The sequence below is a fragment of the Pleurodeles waltl genome, chromosome 5, assembly GCF_031143425.1.
Source record: "Pleurodeles waltl isolate 20211129_DDA chromosome 5, aPleWal1.hap1.20221129, whole genome shotgun sequence".
Lineage (NCBI taxonomy): Eukaryota > Metazoa > Chordata > Amphibia > Caudata > Salamandridae > Pleurodeles > Pleurodeles waltl.
The window spans coordinates 982347786-982368013 of NC_090444.1; the positions used below are offsets into that span (position 1 = coordinate 982347786).

Sequence of the window (20228 nt, forward strand, 5' to 3'; positions counted from 1 at the left end):
GCAGGACCCCTGAAGTCAGGGCCCGAGGAGTGGATTTAGTATCTGCCAAAAAACTTTGAACATTTGATCTGTCAAAAACAGCGATCAGCCACCTCAGCCTTCAAGACTGAGAAAGCCTCAAATCCATCTTGTAAGCTGGAGTGAGTGTCAAAAGCTGCACTCAAATCTAGCAGAATGAGTGCAGCAGTACCACCACAGTCCAGATGTTGTCTCAGATGTTCCGAGACACACTGCAAGGCACATTCAGTGCTGTGACCGGCCCTAAAGTCAAACTGTGATGGATAGAAAACATTGTTAGCCTTAATAATGGTAGTGAGATAGGCATTAACATGTTTTTCTAGTACTTTAGAAAAGACTCGTAGCAAGGAGATTGGTCGATAATTTGCTAGGGTAGAAGATTCTAAACTAGGCTTTTTCAGTAAAGGCAGAGGCAGAACCTCCGCACGTTTCTGTAGAGAGGCGTTAAGGAGCTCCATTATCAGAGTTAAACACCTTGAATCCAGCAGTTTGAGTTTTCTGGGAGGTAAAGGGCCCAATGGAGATCAGGATTCAATAGATTGCAGAGCATTTAGGAAAGATGAATAGTCAGGAGGCCAATCCTTCAGATTAATATCCAAATTTCTATCTAAGATTGAGTGATCCCTCTGGTAATCAGATTCCCTGTGTCCACAGTCAGATCAAAGTCAGATTTCATGGTCACATTGGTTAGTTGTGTGTGAATCTCTTCAACTTTTTGGATAAAAAGTCAGCTAAACCATTGCACTGATGATGTGAGAACAGAGGGGCAAGAGAAGCACTACTGACATCTGCTAAGTCTTTCACCACTTTGAAAAGGGTGAACAAATAGTTTTGGGCATTATTGATTATAGGTCGCACGGGCATGTTTGCACTGGGCATTATAAGCATTTAAAGACTCAGTATAGGATTTCCTCAATCGTCTTTCTGGCACTTTGGAGTGTTTTTCGCTTTTAAGAGCTAAAGTAAACCAAGGCGCCAGAGGATGGATTCCACCAGCATGTTTAGTAGTGATGGGTAGGGAAAAAATTAAAGGCCTACGTGAGACATGAGTGGATCAGTCAGCAGATCCTTTATAATAGAGTAAAGAGGGTCAAAGAGACGTCCTGCCTCATGGTTGAGGACACATAGGTTATCACTAAAGGTGGTACACATGTTATTTTGGGCATCTTCTAAATTGAGGTTAAGATCCCCCAAGTAGAATAAAGTTGGCTGGCACATTTTAAGATACAAGGCAGCAATAAGTCGGGTAAAGAGATGAACCACTTTCGGATCATAGCTCCAGAGAGCATAAACTGATGGGTAAGAGTAAAACTCAAGGCTTCACAATCTAAAATAAAGATTTATTCGATTCTACAAGCAAACTTAATACAAATAATAATAATGGCAATACCGTCACCTGTTCTACCATGTCTACCCAACCTCAGTGGAGCAAATTTCGTCAGTAGAGCAGCAATGTTGGGCACGGCCTCTAAATGTAGCCATGTTTCAGTAATTAAAAAAAAAAAAAAAGCATCTAAATTGCAGTCGCACAAAAAAGTAAAAAGATGCTGATGATGCTTGGGGAGAGAGCGACAATTGAGAGTAAAGACTTGAAATGCTCTCTCTGATCCCTTATCTTGACAAGTGCTGGATCTTACCTCAGGACTGAAGGTGCAGACCAAATTAACCACAGAATTTTGTGATGTAGAATTGGCATTCCGTGTTATTTGCAGAACACACAAAATTACAGCAGGTTCAGCTTAGAGAGTAAGCCCAGGGATGAATTACCTGGCAGCTCCACTCGGACAGGCCACTTTATTTTTAGTTCAGATGCAGTATAAGAAAGTATTTCTTATTGTAAGGGACCAGGGTTTCTGGCCCCAGACAGGTGCAGATGGGCTGGCCTTTGGCACGCCCACTCTCCAGCCATCTTAAATAAGGCATTCTGGTTGGGAGCTAGAATGCCAACCCTCGAATGAGACCAAAAGATGGCTGCTGCTGCAGGGACACAGTAGTAACTTCAACATGTGCTACTCTCCACAGTCCAAGTAAGGAAGAGAGCCAGTGGTTAAAAAAGGCCTCGGTTCACTCCGCCCGAAATCCAGAATAGTAATAAAAATGAGGAGAGCCCCAAATCAAATTTGAAAGCACTGTATAAAAAATAAAAATAAAAAATAAAAAGTTTGAGCACACACAATAAGAATGTTTGAGCGCACAAAGCGAAAGTGATCAGCACTGTTAAAATGATGGACACCACACACAGCGAGCGTAAGCAGCACAAAGATCCAGAGTCCAGTCGGGCGCACAAACATCACAAGTCCTGTATGGCAGGGACAGCCATTTGGGTTTCTCGTTAATTTCCAGGCCAAGCCACAAACTACTGCGTACACGGATATGCACGAGTAAAAACTTCATAGAAGGCATACCAAACCCAAAGACTAGACTTATTTTCTGTGACAAACATGCACTAGAAAGCAAGCTCTTACCATCTTGACTGCTTTTAAGTTCTTCGCTGTATTTCTTCTGCAAAGCCAACTCTGCCTCAAGCTGTGCAATGCGGCCCTGGGACAGTTGTCTTCCAAGTTCTTGATTCTCTTGGATAAGCATTCTGCATTTTGCCATTAACTTTTTGCCTGTCTGGCTGCAAAGAGATAAGTAACAAAAAGAATTCACAAAGTGAAGGCACAACTGTTACTATTAAAACAAAGCTGAGAGAAAAGTGGATGTCATTTGAAGAAAAAAATGTTATACTGGATAAAGGGCCTTCAGAATCCTTGGAGGATTATTTGCGGCATTGCACTCCAAATCATGTTCTTAACCCACGTAGGACGTCAACAAAACTGAAGGGTAATCTCCGGACACTAGACAAGATCAGGGCCCACCTCTCAATTATTTCAGAATTTAAAAACACTCCTTTGTACCTCAACTCAAATATAGTGGTAAACGTTCAGGCAGACACAAAGGCTTGAATGAATATCACAACTATGACTATGTGCCAGGTGTGAAATAACCACTGCTGAAGAACCCTATAACTGTTCACATTAAACATAGATTATCCTTTTATTTTGCAGTCCTCTTCTTGTAACACAAAGACATACACATGTGGCATCACATCAGTTATGCTAGAGGACTACATTTCCAGTTTTATTGTGAAACAACGGGTAGCTGCAATGGTCCCAAAGAAGTTGGAATAGGCGCTGTGGTTTTCACTGCATTTCTTAGGAAGCAGCTTGCGGGAAATTAGTAAAAAAAAAATAGGCATTTCTTGGTCGACTGCCCAAAAAAAAAAGGGAACACTTAGGTCAATATGGCATCATAAATTTAAGGCAGCAAAATACTCCATGGGAATTTCTCTCATAAATCACATATCCCTTTTCATAGTTGCACAATTCTACTATCCATATTCTCTTATCGCAATACACCACCTGGATTTCAAAAATCGAAATGGAAGTATTACGGAAACAGTGACAGTCTTCTACTGTAAAACTTTGTGGTTGATTTCTAACCGAAAGACACACCCGATTTTGATGTTGATCGTAATTTTATGCCCACACTGGTAGAGCTACCCCAAAAGAAGTGTTGTTTTTAAAATCACATTTCAAACTTGTGGCAATATTGTATACCTACTAAACGAATTCATGCCAGCCCATGTCTTATCCTAATCTGTTTGATCTTCCAAACGAAATACTGAGCTTTAACTACCAGACATAGTTACCGACTCTACATAAGCATGTCCCAAATACAAACAGCTGCATTCTTTATACAATAAAATACACGTTACTTCCCTTTATTCCAATAAACCAGACAATCAATTAGATAACTTTCTTCCAGACTAGAAATTGCATGCACCTAATCGGTCACCCAACCCAAATACTGCCTAATACACGACTAAACACAACTCACATTATTATAAATTACATTTGAGCTCAATGGAAAAGTCTGCTGCAAGTCTACAAACTACTCTCGTCAGGGTTAGTACGTGCTATAAAATCTACGAAAACAAGTTACTGCCTTTTAACTACAGTTCCTCAGACCTATAATCTCTTTAGACTGGCATGCTTTAAGTAGCTCTACTCCCCACCATCCAACCCGGCTTGGAATTCCAAGTACATTCCTAAATAATCCTAGCATAAATGTGCGTTCCTGAACTAAAGCCAGCGAAGGCGAGGTTTCTGAACTCCACTCTCGAGGGAAGCATATCTCCTAGCACGTGTAATGTAGCCTGATGAGAGACTTTATCAGTGAATAAAATCGTGCATTCTTTGTACATAAAGATGAGATTTCCGATCATCAGACGAACAACCTCTCATTCCATTGTATTTTCTTCTGGTACATAGATCCAGGGACTGGCTTTGGCTTTTTTTGGGGGGTCGGGGAGAGAAGATGGGGTGATATCGGAGCCCTTATGGGAGTTTATCGTCACTTACCCTGAACTTGATTCAAGCAGGCAGCCATCTTGTAAATGCTCTGTGTAGAGAGAATGTATTTTGTCGGACTATCCGAATGTGACAAACACTCGTTCTGACACGGCTTCCTCTCAAAGCTTCAAAAATGAATTGGTATCCACAGAATGTAGAGACCATATTAGTTGCCAAAAAGAGGCACACCAACCAGATGAGGTCAAAACAGGTGGTACCCCTGGAAAAAACTTCTGGTAGGGCTCTGATAGAGTCTGGATCTTGGCGACATTCACACTTCACCACTAGCAACGACACTGCTTTCCAGGTATTAATCAGTTGTCAGCCATGTGCCTAGATTCAAAGGCCAGACCATATGCATTGGCAGAGCTGGTTGTTTTCCACACACCCGATATTTACTCTTGATTTATACAAATCTAATAGTCTATATCTACATTATTTGACAATCTCATTTGAAGAGATTGCATTATGCATTCGCACATTTTCTTGCAAAATTCCATAAACATTTCACAAATGTATGCTTTTGTTTTCATCTGAGCATGCCTGTAAAATGCAAAATACCCGCAGAACACTGGCTCTCCAAAATACATTTTTTGCTCAAATTAATCTCTCTGGGACCTATTTAAAAAAAAAAGTGTTTTCCATTTTTTCACAATACGCACATACATGGGTAAATAAGTTAAATGAAACTGCATAGTGCAAAACTGAGATATTCCACAAACTGAAACTTCGGGAATTTCACAAATTGTCAGAATAATTAAAACGTCACCTGAGCCTAATGGCAGCTACATGAAAATATACTGAAAAACATCTCAGTGTGGCTTTTGACAAAGTCAAAAGCTAAGGCTGTAGTGTTGTCAGTAAACAGAACACAAGTTAATTTTACACCAAAAATAACTTCCAATTTGTAGCATTTATCCAACCAGTGGATTTAGCATTATGTCTATACCAATCTGGGATACCTAATGATTTAAGTTCCGGCAGCTCAGAAGCCAGGCAATCAGATGGACTGAAGTTGGAACATTAATAAGGACCTGACCATAATTTCTTGGCAGAAGAGTTGCATTTACTCATGACTTGAAGGGTGATGTATGAGGACATGGTCCACTAGAGATATTTGAAAAAAGCTAGTCAGGGAGGTCTTACTTTTGGAGTACAATCACCAGTATAAGGATCAGAGACCATTCCATTGAAAGGTACATTTTTCATGTGATGAGGAGAGTATCAAATTGCATCAATTTTGATTGAGTCAAAGCATTATTCATTTATTTTAACTTCGAGACAAGTTGGGTGTGGCAGAACTCGGAGCATGGATGTTTGCCCTAGTTTGTGAGGTGTTGATTCATCTGATTGCCAGTTGCCCAAGTGGAGAAAGAATTGGTAACACTGCTTCTGCATAATTTAATCAAGATTCATGGCTGAATGGTAGCAGCCTGGGCTGAAGGCCTGGTCATTTAGACAGAATTCAAAACGTCTGAAATGTATGCAGTGAACAGGGGTATAAAAGCAAGTATCCTCATGTCAACTGATAACTGCAATTCTTCCTTGGTTGGAAGGGAGATGACAACCTTAAGCTTTACTCTCAGGAGGGGCTCTTTGCAAACGTTAATTGTTCAGTTGCTGCATGTCCAAGACAGGTCGATCTCCTCCTGAATTTTCCATCGTGGGAAAGTACTTTGAGCAGAAACCTTTTTCACTTAGGGAATTAGTGGCTGCTTTGGGCAGTATTTGAAGAAGAAAAAAAGTGAGTAGTATTTAATGTCACTAAAGGAGATAGTACCAATGCACATGGTATAAACCACCTTTGAATACCCAGACTTTCAATGAATCGGAACAAGTTTAATGCTCACTGATCGAAGTAATTCATTTCATGGCTGAAGTTGGTAGGAAATCCTGACAACTCCGTGGGTTTGGGAAGGTGGCAGCAGACCTCATAGGAGTCACTGTCTTTTACATGACTATTCAGTCTTGACTGGGATAGTTGTTTAGCCGTAGCACAGATCTATTGCTGCCTCTGCGCATGGGGTGGCCTGAGACATTTCCCCTAATCCTGAAATAAATAGATGTTCTTAAGTGCAATGTTGATATGCATATCAAAGAGCATTAGCCCATGACACCGCACATGTAAAATTACCGATTGTAACCTGGGGCAAAAAAAAAAAAAAAAAAAAAAAAAATGAGGACCGCAGATTCCAGGAAGGAAGCCTACGTCAGTCATAGGAGTTTCAACTTGTAGGGGTTTTATATATATTTTTTACAACTTTTTTCACTTGCCCTGGCAAACGAGCATTTGTCATTCAAGTAAAAATGACTCCTTCATAGCAAACCCCGAACTCCTCTACTACTTCATGCTGACATTGTGCTAAACATTGAAAAACCTTATGACTCAGTAGCCACTCCCTAAAAATCAGGCCCCACAGTTCTAAATGATTTTAGCTACATTTGTTTTAGGGGACACCCCGTCACTTAGATTTATTAGTAGAAGTGCTCAGTGCATGAGCATTCCAAACAGGTTTCAAGCAGCATACAACATCTTTTTAGCAAGATGTATCGGGAGAGTAATGACTGCAAACAAATGCAGAGTGGCATACCTTGCTTGACATGTCTTTGCTCTAGGTGAATATGCATGAAGTGTCTAAGAAGTCTGAACCCCTCTGACACCCAAAGAAATGGAAATGCAGGAGACTATCAGCCTCACAGAGGCTTTCTCCGCCTTCTTGACATTAAAAAGACTACCACAAGTGACAAACAAGGTCAGAGAACAGGGACTTCACTCTTTCCAGATCAAACTTTAAGCGCTTTATTTTCTTCAGCAGGACAAGCTTGTGGAACGCTCATGTCTGCAGAAGACACACTGAAGCCTGTTGAGGGTTCTAGAAAAAGGAATCACTGCCACAAATGTGTCATTTCAAGAAAAACAAAAAAAATCTGTGCTAGAGTCATGGATTATGCCTAACTGAAGCCCACACCAGAATTATATTCAACTGGATTGGGGAGGATCCACCTCATCACTTCGAAGAAAGACTTCCTACAAGAACACAAACAATTGCCAAGGAAGTTGTTTCAATGCACACAATCTATTTTGACCTCTGTAGAGGCCACAAATGATATGAATAAACATTAATCAAAGAAACCTTGATAGAACTCAATTTTCCAGTTCTCGAACCATTAACAAAATCGTATTCATTTACTTTTGGAATTGTTCTCAATATGTTTTCTACCTGCATAATAGCTGTGTGTTTCTCCAAAAAGTCTGAATGTGTAGATTAGTTTCTCATGAACAAAGATGAAGTACGGTAATGTAACCGAGCAGCAAAGAATCTGGATTCTATGGTTCATTTGTACATCTGGAAGTAGGGGAACCAATAGAAAAACTGATGGGAGTGGAAGGAATGCTGAGAGCCATAGCAAGTAAGACCAAAAAGGGGCCATCAGTGGTAACTTGGGGTTACAGGAGCTCGTGAACAAAACTGTTTGATGGAGGAAATGCCAGAAATAAGTTTTCTGATCAGCCAAGACTAATCTTCAGACAGTGTACTATCTTTGGGTTTTAGTGAAACCATGTGGCAAAAACAGTAAAATTGCTGGGAGCATAACATTCTGAAGAGGGATTTTATATCCCCCTCTGTTGAGTTTTCATCTGCAATAAGTATATCCTAACTAAAAATGAGACCTTATCCTGAGCTTTTGGTTAATCAAGAACCCATTCAGAATCTGACAGCAACCACGGAGGGGGGCTTGTTGAGACAGAATAATTAAGTTCTATGACCTTTAAGGACATACACAACTGTTTCCCAAGAGGAAACTGAAGGTGGTACCTCTGGTCTAGAGCACGAGATGGTTGATATGTAGGTCTCTCTCATATCTGGAGACTTCAGAGACTAAGTCTTCTCATTTATAATGTAAGCTTTTCAGAGGGAATAAGGAGTCTTTGGGGACAGCAACTTTAGGAGTCAAGGTAGGAGTTCCTCTCTTACAAAGACAGCAATGTCAATTCCACCAAAGAGACACAAACATGACTAGAGGACAAGTGGGAAGAACTAAAGAAAGGTTTAAGGTGAAACATTCTTTAACACACAGTACCCACTGGTCCACAGCCCTTGTTGGCAAAAGGCATTGGTCTTCCTCTTACAAAGGAAGCATGCTTCAAGATCATCAGGCTACCTGCAACAGATATGTCTGTTTAACTTCTTTGAAAAAGCTGCACCTAAAGCAGGACATGAAATAATGGTCTTAAGTTGAATGGATAAAAAGGTGCTTCGAAGCATTCTGTAAACCCATGGTGTCCTGGCGCTAAATGCCGAGCTATTTAAGTAAGCTCACTTTCATTATTTCAACTGCATCAGGAATCAGAGGCTGATCTTGGGAGCAAACAAGTACATATTTCAAACTGGACAACAGTCTATCAGAAAGAAAATACTGTGAACGTATAATTATTTTTAAAGACAGCACTATAAGCAAAGAATGGGGGAAATGTGCTAATATACGTTGTAAATAAACCTAGTCACTTGTATGTTTGTTCGAAAAACTGGAGGTTGCTTGTCAATGTGGACAGAAAGAAAAGGAGAATGTATCTGTTGCATGATGGCAGACGGTCTCCAAAGGGGAAACTCGGGTTATCTTGAGAAGGGAAGAGAAATCTGAATCCCCCAGGAAATAAAAACTTGTTCAGAGGAGGAAAAAAAACAATCCTCGAATGTATGCCAGCATACTACCTCCAATTGGCTTGTGTCATTACTTGGTTATCTTTCTTTAGTCCTAAAACTGCAGGTGTATCCACCACACTAACAAACCTATCCCGTATCAACCAACTGGTCAATCTCCAGCACTAACACACAAAGATGACCAGTCCTGTAAGTCAACTATACAGTATCCATCAACTTCACACTTGACACTCAGCTTGCAACAACTATACAATCATCAACTGATGCCCACAAAGATAAAATGCACCCAATATTTACTACCATAATTCACCATGAATTAATAATGCACTTAAGTATTATAATATGCACACTTCAATCACCATCTTGTGAGTATTCAATTCTGAGAAAAAGCACTTAATTTAAAAATCAAAGCCAGGACATCAGCCGGACAACACCCCCTTGATAATTATACATACTTATGGCAAAAATACAATTCAGTACATCACTGAGTAAAAACAACTCAAATTCCACACCACTCTGCTAGAAACACTTTAAGGACTGCAAAATACAAGGCACATCTTGCTTGCCCCAGTACTACACTATTCACAACCCTATCAAACTTCATACCCTTATTTGAAGATATTTAAAGCATCCACACTCTCTCTAGCCAATTTTATTTACAATTAATTTCAATATCTATGGTAAAATCACTTTAAAAAAAAAAAAAAATCGGGCTGTTTGAACTTTTTAAACTAAAACGATTGGGCCATTACAATTCCAAAATATATAAACTGAACATGTACACAAGTAAACACCCCTTCTTCTCTAATGCAGAAATTGGAAACAGAGTTAAAAAATATTGGAGTAGACTTAAGCTGGACTAAAAGAATGCCTTAAAAAGTAAACTCATTCATTCCCTTTCCGAATAAAAGCTCTTCACACAACAAAGCCTACTGAAGCCCTGACAAACTGTACTAAAACGAATCGATTCTAAAATGTTGGAACTGCAAGTAAAGCATACGAAGGCAACTACCAGCCAGCACTGTGACAACACACCAAGGAAGAAGCAGTGGTGCAGCTTGCTGGGTCACTGTTCTACTAATGCTGCACTGTAACAACATGAGCATGCAAGTCAGAACCCACCCTCGAAATCCTTGCTCAGGCTTGTGGTATTCACTGAGCAAGAACCATTACCGATGCATCACAGTTAGACCAACAAAGTGTATTCTAGTGGTGAGGTAGTGAAGAGCAGTTTAAGAGGAGGGAGGGCCAGTTCCAGAAAACCTGCAGTAGAGGAGCTACTTAGTGCCTTCTCTGGTTGGTAGCATATACCAATATGCTCAGGCATATAGACTTACAGCATTCCCTTACGTAAGGTGAGCGCAACACCATGACATGTAATGCTCGCCATGTGCAGTTGTTGCCAGCAGAGGCCTTGGAAAAATTCTCACACACATTGGGTCTTTCATATTTTATTTTTATCTGTACTGCAAGATGTTTTTTGCCATTACTTCCAGCTGAAATTAGGGCTTCTGGTTAGTTCCGAAGCACGTTCTTGTACAGTTATGCAACAAAAGCTTTGCAAAATCAATGAAAGAAGCCTAGGAAACAACACCTTATTGTACTGTGGGAGAATGCCACTCAAAATTGCGCTCAATGGAAGGGAAGGACCACGTTAACAAAAAGTAACACACCTACTCCAATGCCTAATTCAGTACAACCCATTCAATTCATTTGCTGCCTCCCTCCGCCTTTTAAAATAAAGATAAGGGGAGGGGGCAACAGCAAATAACAGAACTGCTAGCTGTTTAGAGGCTAACATTTAATGTTCTGTACAGTTCCAGCACCATCAATGTCAAAAAGCCTGTGGCCAATGTCAAGTGCTTAGTACAAGCCTATTAGCAGCCTGTTTAAAAAAAAAAAAAAAAACTACAAAATAAAATGGCACCCAAAGACAGAAAATTCACAGACCACCACAACAGTACAAGAAATAACTATTCAGAAATGAGTAGACCTGAGCCTTTGTAGACCATTCGAAAAAAAAAGTCTTAAACAGGTCTTAAAGGGAACAAGATCTTTAAATCTGTGTTTCTATTACAAAATAGCTGCTGAGAATCACTATGAATATTGCTGGGGAAAGAAAACCTCCCAGAGCCTCCAAAAAGCACAGAATTAAGAACTTCTATCTAATTGTTATTCTGATTTTTTTATTCCCCACACACAAATTAAGACTCCTTCCTTATTGTTGGTCTCTAAATACACTTGCCCATAGTACTCAAATGAACTCGACAATTATCTTATCTGAGGCTTTGTCAATCTTGTTAAACAATTTCAAGGCAAGAGGTTATGAGGCGATTTTACATTCAAAAAAATTCAATAGCGTTGGTAAGAAACAGCTTGTTTGTATGATTTTTAAACTGTAATTGACATTTGACACAAAACGAAATTCAAAGACCTGAGGATTTCCTAGAAAGTATATACAATTCTACCTAAGCTTTATCATTTAAAAAAGTCACAACTGACCCACCATTTGCCAATGCACAGGCAAAAAAAAAAAAAACAAGAAAAGCAGAAAGGAGGCTCATTGAAAAACCACAATAGTAAAAATAATTCTTCAGAAACTAGTAAAACGGGCAACAGCACGCAAACCAGAAAAACAGTAATGACATTAGGTTATAAATGTGTGTTGTGCTTGTGCATTACTGTCTTGATAATTAGCCTTTACATGCAGGCCCTCTTGCCAGTTTAGAATTCTAAAGAAATCATAGTAGTAAATTAAGATTTGCAACAGTTATGCGTTCCCCACACACCTTGATTGGGGCTTCCTTCAAATATATTCTTTTAATAATTGAAATTCTAACGCCATAATGTTTACTAGTATTCACTACCCAGAACAAATCTAACAGTGTAGTACCTCCCTCAAGATGACAGGATCTCTAGCAAGTTACTTTCCGACCTTCGGGAAGTTTGAAGGGCGACGTACTAAGAATGGATTTCTTGGTTTAAACTAAAATTTTCCAAGTAACCGAACACTCACCCCTCTGGCATGCCACCACATCCTGAGACTTATGTATTTTTACCTGGGAATTAAACTGTTGTAAAGTGGTAGTTATTTATAAGGTCTAGCAGCAGCATGAATGTATGAATATGGCCCATTTTGCCTCAGACAAGCATGGGTATGTGCAGTATTCATCTAGGCGGCCAACACATGATCTGAAACAAGTGTCATCTAGGCCACTCTATAATCACACAATGCACACCATTGATGCAGTCGGCGACATGGCACCAGCCAAAGAAAAAAAAGGCTCTGCACGACACTAGTAGCACAAAAGCTAGTACCAACACTAGCCGCTCCAATAACATTACAAGTAGCAGAAAATAATTCTTGCTAATTCGATCTAGCCTCCTCTTAAGCAGCATTCCAACCAATATTATTAAAGACTTGCATCCCCAAGATAATTACTTGGAACAATGACACCTCATTTGTGGATAAACAAAACCCTAAATGGTTACTTGACAGTATCACATTTTAAAGGCAATGAAGTAATTGTGTGGCTTATGAACTGCGTGTTAATTTTGAACGTAATAGGTCTTACTGGAAACCTTATTCAATACCCAAAAACAATAAATCAATGATCCGGTTATGTTACCTGCCACAGCAATGCCTTTATATGGTGCAGACAGCCAGGACAGAAGCAAAACCTCATGAATGCTAGTACACAGATGCAAATTTCTGCTCTCTAACTCTCTCTAGTTAGGTTCTCAAACTCAGATGTACTGGTTTAGCATACTCACTGGGAAATTTGGTGTTTGGGGAGGAACACACCAACCATGATGAGGAATACACTGAACTGGGGAAGAGGGAGTTGCAATATGCTAAAGAACACCACCCGGCAACAAGATTGAACTGGGGTATAGGATATTCTTAAAAAGGTGGTAATGGCCATCTGTTACGTAAAGGTCAGGATAGCTTGTTACCTTGCCAATGCTTTCTGATAAGGGATTGAAGGTTAACGTGAAGCTCGAAATGCATGCAGGTACTCGTGATACATATAACTGAACCAATGGTGAGCCACATCACTGGGGGGGACCTCCTGAACGCAGACCATAGGAGAGGACATTGACTCAACACAGCACATATAAGTGTAAAACAACAGTTTTAAACATGGCATGCAAATTTAAATACTAGGCTATTAGGGGATGAGAGGGAGAATCCCAATGGCCCTGCAAAGCTACAATTCACTTAGACACAATCAAAACTGAATTATTTCAAACTCCATAGTGCAAATATATGCAATTGGTGTAGTGTAGAGCAATATTTTAGTACAAATGAATAATTGGTAACAGCACAAAGACGCTATGGTAAGAAGTATCTATTTTTAACAGTTGTAAGTATATCATAGGATTATTGCCATGCACTTTAGACAGATCCTTTATGTCTATGACTGTAGTCGGTACAGACACTGTCCAAGTTCTTAGCCTGATGGTAGAAATGAGCATCCATAGATATTGCTGACCCCAAACTAATACACCAAAGGCTATGACACTGGGATATAGAGTAGTCCTCAGCTGGATAAAATAATTTTAGACACAGGACCCCCAGTGGTCTCCCTTTCACCAATGATCACCCTAAATCAGTTCAATAACTATTCCCGAACCACAACAATTGCACCTCTATACTTCAATGTTTACCCTACCCTCTTCTTGAGCTGCTACTCACAGATCCAAGATTCAACACAGGAGAGTTAATTGTGCGAAAAAAAAGAAAAAAAACACTAAGGGCCTCATTACGAGTCTGCCACCCTATTATGACCTTGGTGGAGCCGCCCCAGTCCAACCGCCGGCACTGCCAGGTTGCCGCCATCCTGACAGTACCGGCAGTCTCAATCTGCCAAGGCAGCTCTGCTTGCAGAACTGCCCTGAGGGTTAAGAGTCCCTTTTCCACCAGCCTTTGCATAGTGGTAGCCCCCCCCGGCAGCAAAGGCTGGCGGAAAGGGGGCGCCAGGGGCCCCTGCTTTGCCCATGACAGCCCTATGCGCTTTTCACTTCCCAAATTGCAGGCTGTGAAAAGCGCAACAGGTAATGTCGCACCCAACGTACGGTCACATTGATGCTGGCTCAATTATGAGCCGGCATCAATGTTAAAGCACTGTTCCCCGCTGGGCCGGCCAGCGGGGGAAACTTGTAATAGGGCCAGCAGACTGAAGGCCGGCGTGGCAGTCTTCCGTGTGAATGAGTTTGGCGGGTGGCTTCTGACACCCACCAAACTCTTTATGAGGGCCTAAGTGTGTGATAAATCTTACAATCAACTTCTCAAAAACACAAACCCCTCTCTTAGCCTAGGAAACGTAACAGCCACCTACAACTTTGACTTAGGTAAAAAAAACTTTGAAGGTATTATGGACTCCGATCTTTCCTTCCAATCCAGAACCAACTAGGTGACTAAAAATAAATTAGGCACAATGACAGTTCTACGACAAGTTAAGCACAATATAGGGATCTTACATGCGGCATAATCATCACTGGTGACTTCAAAATTGGTTTATGCAGATTCACACTGGACATACTAAAAATGTAATTGTCAAACTACAAACAAATTGAACACTACAGCTCACCAAGTCCAACCAAAACAGACAACCATTTTACTAGTTATGACTTGTTTCCCACAGCCAGACAACTGTTTTAAAGCACCACTATCACCTGGTGTGTGATCAGGCTGTAAAAAAGGTTTTACAACAAAACAAACAGGAAACCTCAAAATAAAAATGGCCTGCAATGCGGATAATTCCTACACACCATAAAACGTGCATAGAAGGAAATGGCTTCTCAATACACATCTAAATTAGGATATAAACTGACACAGAAATATAATATCACTCTTCAATCTTAAGAGCCATAAAATCCTGACCATTCCAATAACCTAGAGTCGAGAAGCTCTAAAGACACAACTTTCGAACCTATCATCACACAGCATTACTCGGACAGATTTGAAACCAGCATGCAAGCCAGAGTCCGATTTAAAACACTTTCTGGGCAACACACAACTTCAGACTAACATAAGACACTTCTATCAACACCGCTCCTCGATCATCCAAGCGGTTCAGAATCATTGTCCAATGGTTTGCAAAACGCTCTAGGACCTTGATAAGAGGCAGAAATGCTCAAGAGAAGTGCTGCAATACAATTCAACTGGTTCCTTTCTAAAAATGTTAGCCTGATGGACAGCTTGATTTTTTTAAATCTTTGGAGCATTGACCAATGTCAGAGGACTGACAAAACTGAGTACTACTATCAAAGGTATCTATATTTGGAAGGCACATTTGAGTGGCTCACATTACTACTCACAGCGAAACTGAGACACCTTGAGCAAGACTAACTGAGGGTGTGACTCCTCAATAACAAGTACTCTCACTCCTAAAGATCATGGCAACCATCACTGGTCTGGAGACTAACAAGTTTGTTCCTTTGTTGCTGGAAAACATATATCCAAGGCAGAGACCGAGACTACATTAGGAAATAGTTGTTAGCTTGTGGATTCACTGCCTTGTGAAAACAGTGCAGATTAATTATACAAGCTAAACAAAATCTTGGAAAGGATAGTCATCTAGTGGTTGAGTTCAAGATTACAATATATAACATGATTTCAACTTTGGCCGTCGACCACAGGTAAAACTATGATGACTTATCAAGGGGGTGACCAAGCCCACAATGACAGAATGTGACCACAACTACTATAGATGTTTTACCCCCTCAGTGAGCATCAAACAATCTTCACTGGGAGAGAGTCACATGTGAATCTGGAGTTTCGAGCTTCAAAACAATTGGTAAAGGTAAATATGTTTCTTTAGCATTGTGGACAGTCTAGATTTAAATGTAGACTGATAACCTGGTGATATTCCATTCGTGTCTGAATAGCTAGCTACACAATGTTTTGTAAATATATGTAGATGTATAAATGGAATTTTTTTTTTTAAAAAGCCAAATGCTCATGCAGTCCATTTTTGCCATGTAGAATAAGGCTCATTTTGTATGTGTGAAAGAGCTCTTTTTTTAGTGTCAACTTATTTGCTCAACAGTAATATAGTAGTTTTGACAATCCATCTCAATAGTTCTAAATCAATCTTTTGTTTGTGGACCATATGTAATAAATAAAAAATAAAACTGTTTTTAAAAAACTTTGCATTAGCATATAGTGTTTCCTTCACTTAGTATGAAGATTTTTATTCTGGAAAACGGTAGGTAATTCTACATTATGAGTCAGCCAAAAAGGTGGATCAACTTTAGGCACAAAATGTGATTTATTTCCTCGCAACTACCTTATCCTTGTGCACAGAAAATACAGTTGTTTAATAGTTACAGCCTGTAACCCACAAACGTTTTAATCATGCACCTACAATTAAAAAGGGATTTTATTATAAAATAATTTGAGTAGTTTACTGCAGTGGGTCAGAATGTGGTTTCATAAGTGCAGCCAGCACCGTACATAAGCCCCATTTCTGTGTATACAATTCAATCTCTCTTCTCCCTCTAAAAATATTTTAGAAACAGGGACTGTAAAAATGAAGTTTCGAAACACACAGATAATGTAGGGTGCAATACTAATATAAACTTACAGCATGGCAATGTACAATTAAGTAGACAATCAGTATTTGATGAGGAGCCTCTCCTGTGTTATAATGTCATAAAAATAACGTTGGAACCCCAATTTACACCTTGCTCAGTTAGTTGGATAGCATTTCTAAACTGAAAGCCAACAGGTCAGGTCCTTCATGTAATTCACATACATTTTTTGGTAATTGTACAAGCTAAAACGACATTGACTCTATAACGAGGAAGATTTTATTTTTACTTCAAAACCCTTGTAGAGTTTTTGGGGCAGATTGCCTTCGATGGGGAGTTTCCTTGCGAGTCTTGTGAGCCATCTTTCAAAATCAATCATGGTTCAAATCCAGGCTGTGTTCTGGCTTATTCTTGGCAGTGTCCTGTTTTGACCCAGGGAAATTAGTTTTGGATGGAAACCGCATTAGTTAGAATTTCAAGATGGATAGTCTTTCTAGTCCAGTAGCCAATTACCTTGAAGCATCAGGGTCCTACAGTTTTGAGGGTATTCTAGTACGGACTGACATGGTCAAACTTGTGTGTAGATAGCTCCTTTACGCTGGAGTCACTGGATTGTTTCTCTTGAGCATCTTCATTTACCTCTAGGTCATTCCTCACTGTCAGTAGCCTCATACAAGTCATCAACGTCTCCTGTTTTTTCAATTTTAAAATTAAGGACTTTTGTTATTGGCTAAATCGAAGACATGTCCAATCATCAATTTAGAATCCTTTGATAAGCATATACACTAGGTTTGACGCATTTCAGTGGCAATTTGGACAGGATCTGTACTTCAGTCTTATTCTGACAACGACAGGTTTTGGCACTCCAAACATCAGTATGTTTAGATGACTGGTACTTTGGCCATATATACTGGGTGTTTTTAGACTATTCCATAGAAGCCTGGGTTTCAACCCTGTTGATTTAGTTCAAACACTGTATGCAAGAGCAGAAACAAAAGTTATAACTAAATTGTTATGTATTAAAGCTCTTCCCACTTGGTAGGGAGTTCTTGACAAGGTTGCCTCCTTATACCTGTTCCCTTAAACTTTGCCACTAAATCTTTGGCAACCACTTTTAAAGAAAGTGAAGAGGAAACTGGGTATCTGGCATACGCTATTTCAGTCTTGCATGCTGCAATGGCTTAATCAGTAGACAATTAACAATAGGACTCACTCCCTAAATGAGAAGTCAACCCTAGGAGTTGCGTTATATGTTTGAGGGCAGGTAATTCAGCCATTCAGAAAACTGGCAGCAATGCCATCCGTTATGTATCTCACAGTGGTCAGGATTTACTGCTTCTGGCAGTTGAGTAGGTGAGGCTTACCCCTCCACATAGGACTATCAATTTAGTAAACATTACTTTTATACTGAATCATGCAAGACCAAGAGATTGGCTTGTCTGAAGTCTAAACTAGCATATTTGTAAAAACCTCCTACCCGAAGCACAGATGTACTACCACATCAACAGCTTTCTCTTCCTGGGCAAGCTAAGGAAATACCAGAACTGGGCAAGGGGGTTGCACAGATTCATCAGCTATATTCCTTATTCGGCTATTATTGCGCAAAACAGAGAAAGGTGTTGACGTGTAGCTCTATTTCCACTGTCAACCTATGAGCACCATAGGCATAACTGGCAGCTACCAATTTAGAATAACAGCAATAACCCCTTTTATTTTAGTAATGGGGCTGCTTTGACTCTTATGCTGATCATATCCATGACCTTACACATCATGCTATGGAAGTAAAAAGGGTGGGAGGTTGGGAAAGGGGGGGGGGGGGGGGGGAGAGAAATATTGGGGAGAGGTAATGGTCCAACTGTAGCATCTGAGTGGTTAGGTGTGTTGATAGCTTCGCACTAGCCAGAATGTTAAAGGCTGCAGAGAATCTTTTCCTCTGCAGTATTCCTATAAGGAGAAAATGCCAAGAGCAGAAACCGAAAATGTCCAATATGAAATCATTTTCTTGACATAATTTGTTCAGTTTCCCCCCCAAATATTCCAACAATAAGTAAAGCGGGAATATTACAGCCCTGTTCAACTCCTGATACATGTACAATTACAAAAAAAACTGCTAATCGGCGCATGGTTTTTTCATAATTTTGCACCTTTAAAAGCATCCCAATTTAGTAATATTTATATCTGAACACGAAAAGTCCTGACATTTAAAGGAATATTCTCAATTTTTAATTATTAAGGTATTAAACGATCCCATAATGCACTAAAAGGTCCAAGCTTTAAGGATCCCCGCTCTAAAAGTATAAGGAAATAGGTAAACAGGAAAATACCCTGAATGAGGAGCCAGTGTCAAAGGTAATTCAATTTCTCTTCTACAGGGAAAGAATACTAAGTAATACACAAGTTAATTAAAGTAGGGCTTGGCGTTATGCATTGGTTTAGGTTACTTCATGTTAGAAGCCTAGCCGTCTGCCAGACAGCTGAAGCTTCAGTCTGTAGAAAATGCCATACTGAAGTTATTAAACAATTGGACACCACGAAAAAGCACGAATTGACTACCTAAACTGCAGTTGCAATCTTGGCATTTAAAGAAAAATGTTAGTCACTGAACATTTGTAAGCACCCCTCTACCCCTGGTAAAACTATCAAAGGTATTTCTATACAATTTTCTATCATCATTAAACATACGGCTACAAACACTGTTCTCATAGACAAACATGTAAGGACCTCTGGTCTGTACAAAGTGGCTTTTGTTAGAATAAGAAACCAATTTTGCAACAATGCAACAAAGCAATTCTGCAAAATAATATGGTAAAATCCACTCACCAATTCACTATTCACACATTAGATGCTGAGAAGGCCTTACACTGCACAGGCTAGAATCATTCCAAGCCCAATATCAATTTCAGAACAGGAAAGATCTTGGCTATAATCCAGCTACAGAACAGAACCCACAACGGATGTCAGCTAACACGTTTAATTTGTCCATGGAGGCCTCCTACTCAAAAAATGTCAAAGCATGAGGGTCAGTGGTGAAGCAGGTAGAGAAGCCAATTAAGTGTTCCAGATCAACTTTGTATGAAACAAAAACTAAGCTACCATTCTGAAACAACTTAAAACCTCAGCTTTACCAAATAATTATAATTAAACAATAAGGATTCAACATTAACTGTGCAACATCAATAACACTTAGGAAGCCTGAAAAAGCACCCACTGTTTGGAAAACTACTTCAATTACACAGAGGCTATTCATCAGAAAATTCTTTGGGCTTTTACCTATTCCCAGCATGGTACATAAATAAAAGTGTAACTGCGTTCCACAATATAGTTTTACATATCTTAAACTATAACTCATAACCTAAAGTTACTGTTTCATCTGATAATTATAACTGCTGAATTTCTATGGTTTTGTGCAGGTGAAACGTGAACCTAGCTTTAACGTTCTTGTAACCTTTGTTTTTTTATTCAGTGAATTTCTATTTCTTGATTTTTTTTTTTAAACTTAAAGCAATATATAAATACTGTATGTTTAAAAAAACAAAAAAAAACAGGGAAAAAAAAACGATACCCCCGACGCACACGGCAGGATGTGCATAAACTATTTGATGGCCCAACC

General features: G+C 39.6%; 1 protein-coding gene across 1 annotated transcript in view; it reads right to left on the reverse strand.

Moving 5' to 3' along the window:
* WTAP (WT1 associated protein) overlaps positions 1 to 20228 on the reverse strand; it is a 263014-nt gene that overhangs the window by 74037 nt on the left and 168749 nt on the right. Inside the window, exon 7 of the mRNA XM_069235141.1 lies at positions 2484 to 2638. Within this exon, the coding sequence (XP_069091242.1) occupies positions 2484 to 2638 (155 nt within the window). The remainder of the gene's footprint in view (positions 1 to 2483; positions 2639 to 20228) is intronic.